The sequence below is a fragment of the Petaurus breviceps genome, unplaced genomic scaffold (genome assembly GCF_028583685.1).
Source record: "Petaurus breviceps papuanus isolate PSGF00001 unplaced genomic scaffold, PetGlider_PUasm1.0 126, whole genome shotgun sequence".
Lineage (NCBI taxonomy): Eukaryota > Metazoa > Chordata > Mammalia > Diprotodontia > Petauridae > Petaurus > Petaurus breviceps.
The window spans coordinates 15256562-15277025 of NW_027185655.1; the positions used below are offsets into that span (position 1 = coordinate 15256562).

At 38.3% G+C, this 20464-nt stretch overlaps 1 protein-coding gene and 1 pseudogene across 14 annotated transcripts in view; both read left to right on the plus strand.

Annotated features, from left to right (window-relative positions):
- Positions 1-20464, plus strand: part of PTPN13 (protein tyrosine phosphatase non-receptor type 13) — a 204622-nt gene that overhangs the window by 116311 nt on the left and 67847 nt on the right. For all 14 annotated transcript variants that reach the window (XM_069093304.1, XM_069093313.1, XM_069093268.1 and 11 more), the window contains 7 exons: positions 1548-1622; positions 1744-1918; positions 5415-5568; positions 6112-6250; positions 7019-7171; positions 9444-9626; positions 13889-14051. In XM_069093304.1, coding sequence (XP_068949405.1) covers positions 1548-1622; positions 1744-1918; positions 5415-5568; positions 6112-6250; positions 7019-7171; positions 9444-9626; positions 13889-14051 — 1042 coding nt within the window. The remainder of the gene's footprint in view (positions 1-1547; positions 1623-1743; positions 1919-5414; positions 5569-6111; positions 6251-7018; positions 7172-9443; positions 9627-13888; positions 14052-20464) is intronic.
- On the plus strand, positions 9633-12496 carry LOC138171203 (transforming growth factor beta regulator 1 pseudogene; annotated as a pseudogene).

Genomic DNA, 20464 nt, shown 5'->3' on the forward strand with positions numbered 1-20464 from the left:
GCAAGATAAGCAAAAGCTCTTCTGTCAGAGCCTAGGACCCCATGGGAGTTCAAATTCAGGTGGGAGGAGGAGGAGGAGTGCCAGAGTGGCCACCACATTGTTTTGAACTGATCTGCCTCCAAAAGGTCAGTGACAAAAAGAAAGACCTTATATTTGCCAAAATATTTATAGCATCACTTTTTGTGGAAGACCCAAACTAGGATCAAAATAAATATTCATCAGTTGGGGAATGGCTCAATAAGTTGTGATACATTTAAAGAAATTTTACTTTCTCATGACTATAGCAGTCGAAATGGAAAGAATAACTATAATGGAAAGTGAATGTTGTGAAGGTGTAATAATCCCTCTTGACCCCAAAGAAAATACAATACTGTTTAAATGGACCAGACACACGTACCTCATAGGATTATTGTATGCAGAAAATGAGATAAAATACTTCACAGACTTTAAATCAGAGTCAGTTTAATTATTTTTTAATTAAAACCTTTTTGTTTTTACATCACCCTTAGTTCAAAATATATAGAAAGAACTCCTTCCTGGAGCACCATCCTTTGAACAAAGAATAAAAAGGAAAAAATAAAAATTTAATTCAGGAAAACTAGCCAAACACATCAACCAAGTCTCACCATCTATGCATCTGTCAACACCAAGATCCCCCATCCCCATTTTAAAAAAAAAAGAGGAAAATGTATTTTCTCACTTATTATTTGAGACTAGCCTTTGTTACAATTATAATTGCATAGTATTCTATTTAATGGAATTTTTATTTGCATATTTACATTGTTGTAACCTTTATATACATTGTTTTCCACTCTTTTATAACATAGCTTATTGAAATTCACCTTAAAGTGAAGTTTTCATCTCCTAACTGTGAAAGTTCTTAAATTTATTTTTAGTATACTTCTTAATAAAGTACTAGATTAGACATAAATCTTTCCTCTTCTAAAGAATGAAACAGAGGGAGGGAGAAAATTTGGAACTAAAAATAAAATTTAAAATTAAAAAAAAAAGAATGAAACTTCATTTGTAAATATATTCCAAGTGAATTAGATTCTTTTAACATTCACCATATTAAAAGGCTGATAACATATCTTTTAAAATCTTCAAGAGTTTTCATTTTTGCCAAATGGCAGAAATTTGCCAGAACTTTCATGGGGTTATTTTGTGAGCAAAATCCAGAAATTAGTTATTATTTATTCCTTAAATTCCTTTTTTTTAAATTTGCAACTTAAAAATTAGCATGTAGAATGCAAGGAAAGATTTAAGGACTACCAATATCATCTATAGACCATAATAAATCTTTATCAAATTTGAATTTGATATTAAAAGTGTTTTTTAAGTAAATTTTGTTACTTGTGCCAGGAACCATTATCAGAAATGTGACAGTGTACATGTTGGGAGAAAATGAGCTCCACATCACAAGTGATATGCTTGAGGATGAATTATGTATATTATTTCTGTGCCTTTTGCAAAAGCCTCATTTCTTGCTATATTACTCCCTGCTGAATAAATACTTGTTGACATGACTTGATTTATATGATTTACAGAATTTCTTTGGACCTGAATTTGTAAAGATGACAGTTGAACCATTTATATCTTTGGATCTGCCAAGATCTATCCTTGTAAGTAATAAAAAAGTACAATTTGCATTATTCTAAGAAAATAAGTTCCAAAACCACATGACTATATAGCCAAAGCTCTGCTATTTTTTTCTTTAACAATTCTATATTCTTCTAACTGCAGACCAAGAAAGGAAAGAATGAAGATACCCGGAGAAAAATAAACATCATGCTTCTGAGTGGACAGCGGTTGGAGTTGACCTGTGATGTCAAAACCCTCTGTAAAGATGTATTTGACATGGTCGTGGCCCACATTGGCTTAGTGGAACATCACTTGTTTGCCTTAGCTAGCCTTAAAGGTACAAAGAAATTTTTCAAGTTCTGTGAGCAGTGAAGGAAATAACATTTTCACATTGTCCACATTGGGATGCCTTAGCAGTCCGGGGTGCCTATAACTGCTGCCATGCCTGACCCTTGTTCCCTTGTTCATTAAACAAACAAGGACAACTTTACTTAAAATGAGTTTTCATAGTCATCTTCCAAGAAAAGACTTTCAGCTATTAAAAAAAATAAGTTCCATTCAACACAAACTGCCATATCCAAAGTTACAAATGATCTCTTATTTACTGAATCCCCTGGCCTTTTTTTCGATCCCCAGCCTTCTTGATCTTTCTGTAGCCTTGGTCACTGTTGATCACACTTTTCTTCTCAATGTTCCCTTCTGTCTAGGGTTTGAGACCCTACTCTCTCGGCTCTCCTGCCTGTCTCACTGGTCTTTTTTAGTCTCCTTTGATGGATCTTTGTCTAGGTCATGCCCACTAATCCTGGCAATCCCACAGGATTCTATCCCATATATACTGCTTTTATTGGTGATCTCCCCAGTTCCCATGGATTTAATTATCATCTCTATGCTGATGGTTCTCAGTCTACTTAATCCACAATCGATCTGCTAACCCATCTCTAGCTGCCTGCTAGACATCTTGAAATGGATGTTCTCTAGACATCTTAAATTCAACACGTCAAAAACTGAGCTTACTGTTTTCCCTCCCCTCCAGACTTCACTGTTATTGTTGAGGGAATCGCCGCCTCCCAGTTGTCCAGGGTCACAACGTTATCCTCAGTTCTTCACTCTCACCCTTATCCTCATATCCAGTCTGTTGCCAAGACCTGCTGATTGCACGTTTGCAACACCTTCCTAATTTTCCCTTCTCTCCTCAACTCTCAACTGTCACAACCCTAACCACCTCATAACAATTGCAGTAGTCTGTTGGTTGTTCTCTTTGCCAAAAGTCTCTCCCCACTCCAATCCATCCTCCATTCAGCTGCCAAAGTGATTTTCATAAAGTATATATCAAAAGACCATATCACACCCCTGCTGTCGATAAACTCCTGCTGTTATTCAGTTGTTTTTCAATCATGTCCAAATCTTTGTGACCCCAATTGGGGTTTTCTTGGCAAAGATACTATGGTGGTTTGCCATTTGACAGATAAGGAAACTGAGGTAGACATTGTTCATAGACTCACCCAGCTGGTCTTATCTGACGCCAGATGTGAACTCAGAAAAATGAGTCATCCTGCATCTATGCCTGGCCTGGCCCTCTATCCACCTCACCATCTAGCTGCCCAGTAAACTCCAGTGTCTCCTTTTACTTCCAGGATCAAATACAAAATCCTCTGGTTGACATTCAGAGCCCTTCATAAACTTAATTCCTCCCCACTGACCTTACCAGCCTTCTTATGGCTTCCACTCTTTGACCCAGTGACACTGGACTTGCTTTTCCTCAAACAGGATGCTCCATCTCTCAGGTCTTGGCATTTTCTCTGACTGTCCCACATTCCTAGAACACTCTGCTTCCTGGTCGCCACCTCGTGGCTTCTCTGGCTTCCTTCAAGACCCACCTAAAATCTTCCCTTCTACAATGCCTCTTATTTCTAGTTCTTCCCCCCATTAGACTGTGAGTTCCTTGAAGACAGAGGACTATCTTTTGCCTTTTCATCTTCTTGGTTTAGCACAAAACCTGGCACATTAAATGTTTACTGATTAAATGAGATTAAATTCTAAAACCAAAAAATGAGTTCTTACCCAGGTAAGAGCAGAAATTAAGATTATGCCTACATTTCCTCAAAAATGGCAAATCGTTGAGCTTGCCTATAGTCTTAGTAATATATTCAACTGTCCCAAGACCAGAGAATATTTCTATATGAATTGGCTTCAATGATAGAGGATAGATTAGCCAGGAAGACCTGGTTCACATCCTGTTTCTATCACTAATTATGTACCAAGGACCTCTTACTTAAACTCTCAGTCACAAAGGAATTGATGATCTGTATCGGAGAAGGGAGTTCCCACATTGGGACGCCTCCATATTCACTCACATGTACCTAGTATTTTAGGGTTCACAAGTTGCTTTTTACAAAATTCATTGAAGCAATAAAGGAAAGTCAGTTGGAAATACATACAAGCAAAACAGGGTCAGTAATAATAACACTGATTTTTGTAGGAGGGAGAAAAGTGAGCTGTGCATGCCACAGGCCTACAATTATCAAGGCTGTTCTAGTTCATGGATCACATTGCTCACTTTATTTGTTCTTTATTGCCTTCAGAATAAATTTGTTATAATTTTAAAGAACCAGACTTCCATGTGGTAATGAGCTGAAGAAATATTGGGTTATGTTGAGTACAATTTTAATCTATTGATTTCTAATTCCTTAAATATTGGCAATCTATGTATTTAAACAAAATAGTATTGGAATCAGCCCAAATTCTCCTTAGGAGTTTGCTAAATAATGCAACAAGCATTTCTTAATCACCAGCTTTGTGCCAGGCACTGGACTAGAAGTGTTGGAGGTACAGAGATGAAAATGAATTTGTTCCTTCCCTCTAGGAGTCTAGAGCCGACTAGAAGAAAAACAGCTTATTCACAGCCAAGTAAATACGAGTTTATTCGAAGAGGGAGAAAGCTTTTAACAGTTGGGCTGACTCGGGGGCATCGGGAGGGGTGTGAAGGGTCATTAGAACTGAGCTGAAGCTTGATGAAAGCTAAGGAACCCAAGAGACTGAGCATAGTGAGTTCAATTAAGGTTCTGGAGGACTGCCTGTAGAAAGACTTTGAGACAAGAGATGGAATGCTCAGCAGGCTAATTTGACAAGATCATGGGATGAACAAAGGCTTAGATGAGTTAAGTCTGGATGGGTATCCAGATGGTGCAGAGTTTTAAATGCTAGGCCCTTGTGTTTGTACTTACTCTAAGAAGAAAAAGTAGCCACTAAGGGCAGACTTGTGCCTTAGGTTAATTTGTTTAGCAGTTTTGTGAAGGATGGATTGGAGAAGGAAGAAATTAGATTTAGAAAGACCAAATAGAAGGCTATTACCCTAGTCTAGTGGAGAGATGATGAGGACTTGAGTTAGGGGGAACTGTGATAGGCTATGAAGGGGTGACTTGTGGCAAGGGTAGACTCTATAAGACATAGCAGTTGATTAAATATAGGGAGCAAGGGAGAGTGAAGAACTAGATATGTTCCTGAGGTGGGAAACACTGGGACCTGGGAGAATTGTAGTTCCCTAAACAGAAATAGTCAACTTTTAAGGATGAGTGATTTGGGGGATCAAAGCAAAAGGAAATCAGTTTTATTTTGGATATGTTTAATTATAATACTTGTTCCTATGGGATACCAAATTATCAGTGATGACATGAATAAGTAAATTGCTGGTCTAGTTTCAGCCAGCAATGAAGCTTCACATTAACTTCCTTGTTAAAAATAAAAAGAAGAAAAAATTTTATAAGGGGACTGTGCCCTCCTAAGATATTATCAAGTACCAATATTTGATCTGAATGTTTTCTTATCCTTTTTAGATAATGAGTATTTCTTTGTTGATCCTGATCTGAAACTAACTAAAGTGGCCCCAGAGGGATGGAAGGAAGAACCAAAGAAAAAAAACAAAACAACTGTCGATTTTACTTTGTTCCTACGAATTAAATTTTTCATAGATGATGTCAGTCTAATACAGTGAGTACATGGTTCTGTTTTTTAAGCCTCCTTATCCTTTCAACTCTATAACTTTCAAATATTTTTTTTTTTGCTTTTTAGAAGGCAGGGCAATTGGGGTTAAGTGACTTGCCCAAGGTCTCACGGCTAGTAAGTGTTAAGTGTCTGAGGCCAGATTTGAACTCAGGTCCTCTTGACTCCAGGGCCAGTGCTCTATTCACTGTGCCACCTAGCTACCCCCAAACATTAATTTTTAAAAAAAAATTTTCAACTCCAAATTTTCTCCCTCTTCTCTTCCCCTCCCTACAACAGTAAACAATTTGATATAGGTTATATATATGCAATCATGTGGAACATATTTCAATATCCATTTTATAACTTTCTAATAATTATTTCTCTTGAATAGCTCAAATTAGATCAAATCCCCAAAGTATTACCTTTATAATAACCAATGGGAGAGATTTCATTTTGTTGTATAAAATGTTCCACCAAGTCGTAGGATGATAAAGTCACCCGAGGATTCAAGAACAAATGGCTAAACATAAAATTTCTGTCTTTTCTCAGACATACTTTGACCTGTCACCAATATTATCTCCAGCTGCGTAAAGATATCTTGGAGGAGAGGATGCACTGTGATGATGAAACTTCCTTACTGCTAGCCTCTTTGGCCCTTCAAGCCGAGTATGGAGATTACCAACCAGAGGTAGGATTTCCTTCTTTCATATACTAGCAGAGGTCTGTTATGTAATAACTGTGTATGTAATAACTTATATATGTGTATAACTGTATGGAATAACTTATGTATTAACTGTGTTATGTAACTGTTACAGTTACTGCCCTTATCCTAATCAATAACTGTATAGCTTTCAAGAATTTCTCACTGAACACTGTACACAGTAACAGCAATATTGATGTGATGGGCTAATATGATAGACTAGCTCTTCTCAGCAATACAATGATCCAAGACAACTCCAATAAACTCATGATGGAAAATGCTATCCACATCAGATTGCTTGCTATATTGGGGAAGGGGAATGGAAAGGAGGGAGAAAAAATTGGAACTCAAAATCTTATAAAAATGAATGTTGATAACTATCTTTACATGTAATTGGAAAAAATAAAATACTATTAAGTGGAAAAAATAAATGTCGATAACCATCTTTACATGTAATTGGAAAAAACAAAATACTATTTACAAAACAAAGTAAAAAAAAAGAATTTCTCATTGAAGTCTGATCATGGCTTTTTGGAGTTGACGTAGTGTTGGTTGAAGTTTAAGGAAACTACTTCTGGTGTGTTTTGGTGGTTTACAACATGTTTCTCTCTGTGTGTCTATTTCTCTCTCTCTCTCTTTCTCTCTCTCTCTGTCTCCCTCCCTCCCTCTCTCTCTTCCCCTCCCTTTCTCTCTCTCTTATTTCTCTCTCCCTCTCTCTCTCTCCCCCTCTCCCCCCCCCCCCCCTTTCCCTCCTAGGTTCATGGTATGTCTTACTTTAGACTGGAGCATTACTTGCCAGCTAGAGTGACAGAGAGATTGGACTTATCCTATGTGAAAGAAGAGTTACCTAAGCTACACAGTACCTACATAGGGGCTTCCGAAAAAGAAACAGAAATGGAGTTTTTAAAGGTAAGTCAAACTATACCAGGCCCCAAGGTTTAAAGTAAGTGCCATGGTTCCTATATTGATCCTTCCGCAGAAAGATTTTGCATTGAGTTCTGATGCAAACATAACACAGCACTTGGAGTCAGGAAGACTTGTACATGAGATATTTATTAGCAGTGTGACCATTAGCAAGTCACTAGGAAAACTAAAAGATGCTATTTCTTCATTGTAAGAGTTTTATCAGAGAGAGAGAGACAGTGAGAGAGAGAGAAACAGAGAGACAGAGAGAGAGAATGAAAGAAAGAGAAGAGAGAGAGAGAATGAGAGAAAGAGGAGAGAGACAGAGACAGAAGAGAGAGCGCCTTCCTTGCTTTTGTTTGAAAAGCTCCTTAGGGCACAAAAGTATTCCTTCTTCTCTCCTGCCTTTACAGAGTGTCAAGTTTCCCCACCCTTTGTAAATAGTTAAAGAGGTTTCATTTCACCTGTATCTAGAGGGTGATTATTTGTTATAATTTATGCCCATAGTGATATATAAAATTAAGACTGGTAACAGAGAAACAGATTTCCGTTAAGTAGAAGGAAGATTTCCTAACATTTTGATTATAACAGTCTAACAATCTTTAGTGGGCTTCTTGGGAGAACCAAGGGACTTAGACTATTCTGCCTTCCTTTGTAAAATGCAATCCATCTACCTTCCTTGATGTTTTTCCAGACTCACCCTACCTGGCTCAGTTAACACCCCATCCGAGTCTTTTTTGACCTAGCTAACCCTCTATTATCTATGATTACCATTAACACTGATCACAAGCTAGATACCAAGTGAACTTGAAATAGAGAATCTGGTGTTATTTTCAGGCAAAACCAAAAGGTTACTAATCCACAATTTTTATCTTTTTTCCCTCCCTTCCCCCAAAAGCATAATAGTACTAGTAGAGCAGACAATAAAAAACATGATTTATTTTTGGCTTTAAAAAAAAACAAAGGGAACCATCGGCATTAGGAAACAAGAAGGCTTTGGTAATTTTGCTAAGATCAGTATTTGTTGTGTTCTGAAGTTAGATTCTCAGTAACAAGGGGTTGATAAGTGAGTAAAAGGAGGAAATAAAATGGACACAGTTAATATGGATAGCTTTTTCAGGGAGTTTGGTTGAAAAATGTCAAAGAGAAATTGTATGAAAATTTGAGGGAATGGTAGGATCTAATGAAAGTTTTTTTTAAGGATGAGTCCAGACTTGGACATGTTTGTGGGCAGTAAGGAAGGAACCAGGGAGATTTGATTATTATAAGAAGCAGAGATTATCATAGGGGCAGTCTTTTGGAGAAATTAAAAGGGATGGTATGAAGGGTTCATATGGAAGACCTTGCAGAGAACAAGGGCTGCCATCAGAGACTAGACTAAAGGAAGAGAGAAGGGAACATTTTGACAAGGGTCTGTAATAATTAGAGAAAGGAAGAAAGGTGAGCTCATAGCAAATGCCCTAGACTTTTTTCTAAAGTATGAGTCCTCAGCTGAGAGGGACAGGAGATTAGTGGTATTAGAGGCAAGAATATACTTGAGTAATTAAATTGAAGTGTTCTTGAGCCTAAGAAACAGAATACTTGTGAGTAATAGCAGGATCAAGATTGTGATGATTCCTGCGGATAGGGGAGGTGAAGTTCAAGAAGAGGTCAGTCATTAGAGTAGATTGAGGAACTGGAAAGTCATAATGTTTGAGGGACCTTGAGTATAGAGGAAAAGACTAATCCAGGCACAGAATTCTACAAAAATTTGAATTACCTGGGGGCTGATAAGTCTGATTTGGTTGATAAATTTGGATAGAGTAAACCTTAAAACTGTTTGTTAATAAAGGCAGAGGCAACCTGAAGTAGCAGCAGGGAGGAAAAGGTATTCTGATTCCTCTTCTGGGACTTGTAAGTCAAGAGATAGAAGAAGTGTGATGGGTACTGGAAAATGTGACCATGGAGGTAGTATTATCTAGGGGTACCAGGTCTCTTTGTTGGTGCCAACAGAAGAAAATCACACAAGAGGAAGAAGTGTAAAATAAAAGGAAGTTGGTTAATTATGGAACTGAAGTCCTGGTGGACATAGTGATAGGAAGAGGCAGGTCTTAAATCCAACATGAGAGGGATGGAGTTAAGGGTGCGAGATGACATGGGGAGTTGGAAAGGTGGGTTGTGGTTAGATCTAATTAGTTTATTTTCTTTACTATATTAGGGCCTATTGTGCATATTATAATTTTCTTTTTCCAGTTATTTCTTTTTTATGTCTATAGAATTCATTGTCTTTCTTTTATAGGTCTGCCAAAGACTAACAGAGTATGGTGTTCATTTTCATCGAGTCCACCCAGAAAAGAAGTCTCAAACGGGAATACTTCTTGGCATTTGCTCCAAAGGCGTCCTTGTGTTTGAGGTGCACAATGGAATCAGGACCCTGGTACTTCGCTTCCCTTGGAGAGAGACCAGGAAGATTTCTTTTTCTGTACGTCTATTTAGCTTCCAGTTTTGTGGGTTTGGGTTGGTTTTGGTTTTTGCCATGTTGATTGGAAACTTTTAGTGAAATGTGTTAATGTAATTTATTGCATGTAGTACACGTAATCATTGTTTGTTGAATAAAGTGGAGTTAGGTCCATGCTGTTGAGGATAATTGTATGACCTCTAAGAACTTTGCTCATGCTTAAGGTCTGATGCTATTGGAATGTTTTCCTTTTTCCTATGAAAATACTTTAGGAGATCAATCACAGAAATCTTAATTATCAGATTGTTTGGTTAACTGACAGTAACATTTTGTATAAATCAGAGTTTGTAGTCCAAAAATGTTTCTATTGGAAGAATTTAGTGAAGATTGAAAATTTTTTGACTAGCCTTCTGATTCTACATAGAAGTAAATTTCGAATTGGACAAGGGTAAGAAAGTTCAGTTCTTTTTATTGCCAAAGATAAACCTAATTCTAGTTGTATACAACCTGTCATTAGCAACGAGTCTTATGGGAAAATAGCCTTCCATTTGCCTTTGGCCTCAGATTTTCAGACAGGCCCTGGAGAACTGCCAAGTTTGTAAGAACCTGTTGAAACTAATCATTTTGGGATTCATTGTGTAAGATTTAATCTACTCTGTGTACAGTGAGTGGATTTTTTGAGGGGGAGCAGGGGAAGGAAGGGAATTGATTTCCTTTAAAAATCATGGAATCACCGCCACCTCCAAGAGTGATTAGGAGCAATGATTTCGGTTTTCCAGCAGTCAGTCAACAGATGTTAATTAAATACCCGGTGTCTGTCAAACTTTGTGTTTTAGCTATAGTGCTTGTTGATCATGCAAAGACAAAAATGAAATAATTCCTGCCTTCAAGGTGCTTCCCCAGAATTATCTTTCCAAAGTCTTTAGGACTAGAAGTGATCTGATCTGATTCAAGACTTTGGGCCCTGCCCACACAATGTGGTGAGCTTTCTTCCTATGCGGCGTTCATCTGAAACTAAACATAGCCCAGTCGTTGTGGTGTTGGTCACCAGCTGAGTATGTCATAGTCTCATGATTTAGGACCAACCTGTCCTTTCAAATGTCCAGAAACAGAAATCATTACTTCCCCCAAGTAATTTTGCCTGAGTTTAAAGGGACTTGCTCATGTTAAAGTTCTTTTGCCTTCTTGAGACAATTTAAACCCATTTTTACTCCAAGTGAAGTAATGTATACAAAACCCTTTACAAACTTTAAGACCCTATGTACAGGTCAATGGGTTATTCTTTATAATTCTGTCTCTGCCTACAAGGGAGATAGAAAAGTCATCACCAACAGGGACAAGGGTTTGTGTAGTATTTGTGTAAAATACAATTTCATTAACGCTAGAGACTACTGAGAGGCTTCTCTCAAAATGGACAAATAAAGTGAAACAAATTTGAGGTCACACAAGGTCTACTTCTTTGTGGAAACAACTGTGATTTTACTTAGGAGAATGATTATAGTTTCCAGAATTTCTTCCCCATATGCAGCAAACACTGTCCAGATGGCTGTTGTCCTGCTATACACCAGGTGTATTAGGCCCCAGCCCCATTACTGCAAATATGAATACTTCAACTAGGGAAATTCACAACTTTAGAATTCAGATTTCTTGCTCCAATCAGCTCTTGTCAATTTGGAATGATGTTCAATCAGAAAATAACAGTATTGATAGCAGACTCAAGTCCTAGGCATACTGAGTACTAGGCACTGGAAAAAGCAGCTCTCTGCACCTTCCCTCCATTCAGTTCTTTCTAATTTATTAACTGGATTGCCTTTATATCTTTCCTCATTCCTGATTTCCCCATCTGGAAAAGTCAGAAAAGAGGACCCACAAATGTACTCGATAGCCAGCTGGGCAGCCGCCCCAGGCTTCCTAACTGGGGGCCAATGAACCGTTCTCTCATCCCGCTCCTGGGAGAAGAGCTGATGCCTGGAGTCCAGGCAGGGGCATCTTGGCCAGGCCGTTTCCCACCTGGCTGTTCTCCTGGCCTTCATGATCTCCAGAAACTCATCATCTTGCAAGATGAAATCAAATCTGTAACTCACACCTCCTCAGATCATTTCCCACCCTGGCTGCAGGATTCTGTATGTGTAGTCTTCCCCAATCAGAGTGTAATCTTTAGAATCCAGACTGTTGGATCCCCCACACTCAGCATGGTAGGCACTTAATGAATGTTTACTGACTCATTCTCTGTTGACTCATGGACGTCCCAGGCAGCTTTACCTCTGCTTCCCTGTGCACTCTGCAAGGAAGCAAGCAAGCCCAGGAGGAAGAAGCCCCCAAAGAAAAGCCAGCACAAGAAATATTGGCTGAAGTTCCTCCAGCCACCTGAGGCAGCCATGGTTGTTTGTGTGGGTATTTGGGATGCAATTGTCTGCCTGAAGGAGTTTGTCACAGCAAAAGAAGAACAAAAATAACTCCTGAAAAAGTTAGCCCAGCTGCAGACTTGAACTAGTGGGGAGACCCAGACTGAAGGACGTCTTAACCTGCCTTGACTTGTTTTTCTCATCTCTCTGGGGTCCATTCAAGGGACTGGACCTATGCCCAGCACTAGGTGAAGAGCCATTTGGGAAGAAATCCAAGGAGGAAAAAAAGGAAAAAGAAACAGCAGATGGGAAACTTATCCCTGATCCACCTGGCTTCCACAATGAGGGCACTATTTACCCTGTGGGTTTCTGCAGGACCCAAATGTGTGTTTGTACACCTGTCAAGTCAAGGATGGGGATATTCTGCTTGAGTCTGATATTGTACCTGAAGATGACCCTAAGAATGCCACTCTGGGTTCTTCTGCACATGTCTGTCATGCTGAGTGACTGCAGACCGTTAGTGCAGTTTCACCCTTGGGTGATGTTTGATATGTGTGTAAGCCTAAGAGGAGTCAGGTCCCCTGGGACCTAGCTGCCAGAGAATGAGGTGGCTAGGTGCTCCGAGGGCTGCCTTTCAGAGAAGATTCAGCCTTGGAAGACAATCAGAATGATCCCTTTCTACCAAGATCCCTGGATTTCCCAGGGCTACAGCATCGGTATGGTTCTCTCAGCCCATGTCCTTGACTCATGAACCCCTGCCAACCACTCACCTGCAGCCTCCATCCACGCATCTCCTTCCCGGGACAGTTCAGCCCAGTCCTCAGGCTGAACAATCACATGCCAGGCAGATCCTGGTGAATTTTTAAACTTATGATAAAATATAGAACATATAAAAAAAAGGAGCAGAGCCTAGTCAACAACCTAACAGCATTGATGCACTTTCTTGTTTTCTCATGGTAAATCTCCTGGTGATGATATTCCTGGTTAAAGACTTTGACTCTCTCTTTTGTAAGAAATTTCTCTTGTAAAGGAAAAGCATTAAAAAGTAAGCGAGAATCTGAACTCGGGGCTGGCCTTTTTCTGAACTTGGCAGAGTACATTCCACTGTTTTACTAATCACTGCATCTTTTGGGTGTGTACTAGCAGATCCTGTTGGCCCCTCACCCTGTCCTCTGGCGGAGCCACTTTTTAACGTTGCCAAGATGTCACTGAGCACCTCTCCATCCCCCACCCCCCACCACCCCGCAACACCAATAGTGAATTGGGCTTTTGCCTGGTGTTTCACTAATTTCAGATCACCATTTTCCATGTTGTTAGAGAAATTCCTTCAAAAGACTTCAGGACACCCATCATGAAATGTCTTCCTATCCTGATTTAGATGATTGTAGACGATATTGATTTAATTTATTACTTAAAATGATTCCTAATGTAGGATCATAGTTTGTTATGCTAACTTAAGCAGTATTTTTAAAAACATGCGTTCTTCAAAATGTGAAATAAGAACAGTTCTTAAAAGTTAGATAGTTGCTGGAGCCCTTAGACAAAAGCTTTGGCCCCTCCCCCCTAGAAGTGTTAAGCCCCATCATCCATATTTGTTCACAGTGGTCAAAAAAACAGCTCTAAATGACAAAATGCAAGAGAGACGTGTCATAGTAGATGAAAGGGTGACCTCAGTCACATGGGAAAGTCACTTAACCTCTTTGATGATCCAAGCAACTAAGGCTATCTGTACATTACAAAGGAGTTGCTGACCTGCACCATATGGAAGGGGAGGGCTTCCATCTGAAGAGTTAATGAACATCACAGACCCTTCTTTTTCCCCTTCCCCCAAAAAATAACCATGTTATCATCTTTAAATGCCATGTTATAAGATTATGAGATTAATATTCCTTTGAAATATCAAAATATCCTCATGATTAATCATTCTGTTTCATGTTGTAGAAAAAGAAAATCACCCTGCAGAATACATCAGATGAAATAAAGCATACATTCCAGACCAATAATAGTAAAGTCTGTCAATACCTCCTACATCTCTGTTCTTCCCAGCACAAATTCCAGCTGCAAATGAGAACAAGACAAAGTAACCAAGATGCCTTAGATATTGGTAAGCCCTAGAAGATTTTAGAAGATAATATCTATGCATAGGTTTTTTTAGGGGGAAGACTTTTTCAAATGACCGCATTAGAAGTAGGGAAACTGATGTACGTAGAATCTTACCTAGTCAATTTTATAAAGTGAATCATAGAAGGGTGATAAGAGTTTAACTTTATATTCTTGTCTCCTGTTATATTTCTCTGACCTTGAGCATTGGATCGTATCTCAGATCAATCCAAAAAAGTTTGTCTAGGTGGTAATGTGTCTTTGTGATGTGTCTCTTGTGTGGTATCATTATCATTGACTGTTTGTGTGTGTGTATGTGTGTATTTCTGAGAGGGAGAGAGGGTGGAAGAGAGAGAGGGAGAGAGGGGAGAAGGGGAGAGAAAGAAAGAGAGACCTAGCTCCAAGGGAATCTTAATAGTCCATTTAGAGATGACTAAAATACCTAGAATTGTATAGGCATATATGTGTGTGTGTGTGTGTGTGTGTGTGTGTGTGTGTGTGTGTGAAGATAGTATACAGTTGAGACCTAAATTGTACAGTCTTATACAATAAAAACTTTAAAATAAAGAAGAGAAAGGAAATCATTAAGTATTAGAATTATGTCAAGGGAATTTCTGTGAAGCCTTGAAGAATGCTTAGGATTTGGATGTGTTTTAAGGAAGAAGATATTCCAGATGTGGGGAGCATAAGCAAGGGTCAGATGTTAGGAATGGAATTGGTTTGTTGCTGGGACCAGAATTTAATATGCTGTATCAGTTTTGTAGGTGGATATTATCTGACCTATACTGGTAGACCTGTAATTTTATGAGTGACTTTTGGGATTAAGATAACATGAGACCCATCTATGTCAGTGTAAATTATTAAAGTAGCTATTCTACTTCCCAGAAATAGGTAGTGAGCTAGGAAAGAGGAAATCGCTCCAAAAATCTGAATATTTTTTCAGAGTAAAAAATGATATTGTTCAGAAGTAATCTGGGGTAGCCAGGTAGCACAGTGTGTTGGAGCATCGGCCCCAGAGTCAGGATGACCTGGGATTGAATCCGGGCTCAGACACTTAGAACCCACCCAGAAACACCTGGCCATGTAACCTTGAGCAAGTTACTTAACCCCAGTTGCTTAGGGGCGGCCAGGTGGCTCAGCAAGTAAGAGCACCGGCCTCAGAGTCGGAATGACCTGGGATCGAATCCGGGCTCAGATACTTAGCATCACACCCAGAAATAACTGGCTGTGTAACCTTGAGCAAGTTACTTAACCCCAATTGCTTTAAAAAAAAGTAACCATAATTACTAAAATTTCTACAATGATTCAAGGTTTACAAAGCCCTTCCTCACAACAATTCTGTGAAGTAAATATGAGTATTATTATTTCTATCTTAAAGATAAGAAAATAGCAATTAAGCCCTAAAAAAATCCAGTTGTGCAGTTCTTATATACTAGGTTATATTTTGAAATGAAACATTATAAAGTTGGGGTTATTTTGAGTCAATTAAAACAAAGACCCTAAAAGAGTAGCCAGAAATCTTTATCTCCTTCCTCTCCCTATTCTGCATTCCCAAAGTCAGAATTTTGCCTGCAGGCTCATATGGGTGGATAACCATACTAGAAATTTATCCTTTTCTGCTTTCTACATTCCATGTGTACTGCAGTTATACTATTATGTATTTGTCAAAGCATAATGAATTATCAGTTTTGTTATATTTATCCATTTTCCTGCTTGGACAAATAACCTATTGTAAATAATCCAAAATTAAAATCTTAAGACTAAGATATTATTTATAACAAAATCAGGGGGCAGAGGAGGGGGGACAGTGCAATACTATGACTGCCTCCTCTCCTACAAACTTGTTATATGCACAAAGAAGATGTAAAACGTCAAAGCAAAGGTTGTCTAGTGTAGACAAAATACTAAACGGTTACTTAAAAATAGACCTATGACTGTTAGAATAGGCATTAGCATCATCTCCTTGAGATTGATGGGATGGTAAATTTTTACTGCTTGTTTACAAGTAATAAAACTTCTGATTTAGATGGGACACCATCCTCTTTGCTGTTTTGTGAAATTTTGAAATCTGCAAAAAGCATACCATATTTACTTATTTCTCTCTTCTCTTACACTTTTTTTTCTATTTATTATTTTCTTCTTTCATTCTTTCCCCATATTGAACCTTACTTTTTTTCTTTTTATCAAAGAAAACCTTATAGCAAAAACAACCCAGGGATCTTTATCTAACAACGTATACTGTGTTCTGTCCCTGTAATCTGCCTTTAAGAGGAAGCTGAGAACTGTATTCATTTTCTAGTTTCTACTTTCTAACACTTTTTAAAGCAAATCATGAAAAACTTTACACACACAGATTTTTTTTCCACATAGATTTTTTTAACTGCCTATGAAAAATAATTGTTGCTTTGAATCAATTTGATAATGTTCTCCTTTGTTTCCCACTCATACTAAAGATGGACTTTTTAAAGATCAATGAAAGCAGTAGCCTAAGTGAATTTCTCCTCTGCCTCCCTTTACTGTGTATGACACTTTTTTTCAGGTTTGAGAAGTGTATTGGTTTTTTAAAAATCTATTCGTAATAACTTGGGTCTTCTAGAGGCAGTGGGTCACAGTAGTCTGACCCATGGTTGCCTTAAATGCCAGTTTCCTGATCTGTAAAATGGATATGGTGATACAACTATATGAGTGTATATATATACATATGTGCATATATATATATATGTGTGTGTGTGTGTGTGTGCATATATATATATATATATATATATATATAATACCAAAGTTTGGGTCCTGCTATAAGTCTTATTGAAGCAATGTGCATGTTATAAATATGAACCTTAGCTCAGTTCTTCTGTTAGCCTACATTTATGGTAAAAGAAAAATAAAACCAGATGATATAATTTCTTCTGGTCAACATTATGTAATTGTATAAGATAAAAGCCATTCCATCATTTGAATCATCTTATTTTTATTGAATGTAAAACTTTCATAGTCATCAAGGGAAGTTATTTTTATCTTCTGGTTGCATGCATATAAAAAAGGTTGAAGGTTGTTAAGTAGAAAAGAGTTGTCTTTAATTGAAAGTTCTAGCTCAGAGACATCATGGCATGTTGGAAAGAACACTCAGCTTCATTGTCCCCATTTTTAAAATGAGAATAGGTGGCCTAATTCTAGTGCCTTTCAGTTCTAGATCTACCATTATGTAATCCTCTGATAGAGCAAAGCTTGATTGTGCAGAATTCCACAAGTCAGATTCCAAGAACGTGCTGATTCTTGCAAGTAGGGCAAATAGATTTACCTGGAGGATGGATAAATCCATTTCTGGCCTTTTGTAGTCAGTAGTCAGTAGTCAAAATTCAATTACTTTGATCTGTTCTGATTTTCTTTTGGGGGATTCCTAGAACTTTCAGAAAGGTGTTAAAATTTCAGGGAATTACCAGAGCAGAAAGAGCACAGGGTTTGGGTGCAAATATTGGCTCCGCCACATCTGACCTTGTTCAAGTCAATTAACCTCATTTCATCTACATATGAATAGGTTTGGACTCCATTACATGTAAAGTCCCTTCCAACTCTTAATCTATGATCAATCAGCGACCTCCACTGGAGCGGTGGCAGTGTTAGAGGAGAGAAGAAGGCATATTCAAGAGATATTGGAAAGATATCAATCCATTGATAGGCGTTAGACACAGATTGAATATGAGATAAGTGAGGAATTCAGGATGCCTTCTGGGTTATGAGCTTGAAGAACTGGGAAGATGATGTTGCCCTCCTCAGTAATCAGGAAGATAAGAGGGAGCTAGGGTTTAGGAAGAAAGATAATGAGTTCCGTTTTTGACATGTTGATATTAAGCTGTCTACTAAGCATCAAATTTGGGAAGTACAAAAGGCCATTGGAGATGTGAGATTGGAGGTTAGCAAAGAGTTTGAGGTAGAATAGGTAGATTTGAGAACCATCAGCATGGAGATGGTACTTAAATCCATGGGACCAAGTGAAGTGGTATAGAGGGAGATGACAAGAAGGGCCACGATAGAATTCTGAGGGACACCTATAGTTAGTTGGCGTTATCTGGGGTTCTATAGGCAACAGCCAGGATTTTGATTGATTGTAGATGTAAATAGCATGAGAGTCAAAGGAAGAGAGATTACTGAGTGATGGGGAAAGGAGGAAATAGAGAACAGGGAGTATTCCGACTCCCCCTCCTTGACCAGTAGGGCTGAGGGAAATGAGTAAAGGTGCAGCCAGTACTAGAAAACATGGCCAGAGAGGCTGTGCCATCAGGGGAAAGCCAACTTTCAGCAAAAGCTAGTAGATGGAAAGAGTGGGAGAGGAAAAGATTTAAGATGAAGGGAAGTTGGTTGCCTATGGAAAAGGCCATTCCAGAGGACATAGTAAAAGGGCTGGGTGGAGTTAGGAATAAACTTCCTTCTGTGATTATGTTGAAATAGATCACAATTCCATCTCAAGCCCATCGTCTGAAATAATCTACATATGGACAAGCTATCAGGAAAGATGACATGTAGTAAGAACATTATATTTGAAGGACATTTTGGCATACAGAGATCACTAATCACAGAAATAAAATTGGAAGGTCAAAAGGTTCTCTTTTTTCCTAAAATGTTATTAAATATATGCCTCTGCCCCTCATTTGGAGAATAGAAAAAAGAAATCTATCTTGTAAAATAAATTTTGAATTTTTTAAAGTACTATTTAGTGGCTATCTTATTTTACTTTTATGATTTTAATGAGAGCAGGAAGGTTTTATCCCTGCATAATAAATGACATACCTCTTGGTTTCTTCTAGCTGGTGGAAGTTGAAAAGCTTCTATCATCAACTTTCAGGCTTCCTATGTAACTTACAACCCTTCCAGCTGATCCACAAAATGAGGTTTTAGGGAAATGTAATGTCTCAATGTCAAAATGGGCTCCAAAATACTATCTAATTTAGTAGATGTGGTATGCAGCTTCCTACCTCATGCTGAACCCACATGAGGTTTGAGGGGTCGATAGAAGCCACTAATCTTTCTTCTGACCTTTTTCCTGCCTTTGAATAGAAATGAAGGTCAGTGATGCTTCGGAAGGCAAAATCTGCCATTCCCTTTTATGTTGTTTGATTTTCATTTACATGAGAGATTATTGATTACTCTTAATGGCCCCAAATTCTAAATAGCAGCGATGCTGCTTTTTTCATGAGGCTAGCTAATGTTTAGAAAGGATCCTAAAAGTTTCTCTCCACGTCTTATAGACAGACATCAGATTAATATGCTAAAATAAAAGGATCCTTCGTGAAAACTTGGATATAACGAGATTCCCAGATCATGTAGTTAAATAAAAACATCGAGAGACTGTCTGACATTTCACTTTGCTGGAAGTGTCCCATCTGAATCCATCCACAAAGTCATCAGTGTGGCAGAAATGTGGACTGTAAGAAATACAGACTTGTGTTTCTGTTGTTTAAAGAGGACATCGAAGTCCTTTTTATGTGTAGAAGCAGTCCTCAAAACATATCCTTTTCCATGTATATGTTTACCATTGTGTCGTCCTCCAGAATTACTGCCTCCCTGTCTTACTTTGGAAGATATAATAGAAATCCTAACAAGACTGAAAACTTTTTTTAATTGCAAATAAAATGTTTAAATTCAGAAATTGGGTTTACCTTTTATAAATACACTAAAACATAGTAAATGCAAAAATTAGATTAGGCAAAGGTACAGTATTTTTTGCTTTTTTTTTCTTTGGTTTTTGGAGGGCAATTGGGGTTAAGTGACTTGCCCAAAGTCACATGACTATTAAGTATGTCAAGTGTCTGAGGCCGGATTTGACCCCATGTCCTCCTGACTCCGGGGGCCATGCTCTACTCACTGCACCACCTAGTCGCCCCTAAAGGTACAGTATTTTAACAAAACTACAACTTTTCAAAGTTCATAGGGAAATGTGTGACTTATTACCTCCCCTCCCCCGATATTTCATCTAAAAATTGAAATCAGAACTTGACCCCTTTTCTATATGTTAAAACAAAAATTATATTGAGGACATACTGTCCAAAGAAAACCTGACTACTTTTACTTTATTCTGATGTTTTAGGATTCTAAACTCTCCCACATGCCTACTGAATCATCCCTAGGTACATGTAAAAAGACTAAGCAGTGGTCCACATCTATAAGGTTGTTCTTGTGAAGGGAATACAGTAGTCAGTTTTCTTTCCTTTTTTTTTTTTTTTTTAAGCAATCGGGGTTAAGTAACTTGCTCAAAGTTACATAGCCAGGTGTTTCTGGGTGGGTGCTAAGTGTCTGAGCCCGGGATTCGATCTCCAGTTAATCCTGACACTGGAGCAGGTGCTCTTAGTTGCTGTGCTACCTGGCCACCCCATGTAGTAGTCAGTTTTCTACAACACATTCTTATGTGTTCAGTTGACTCGGGAA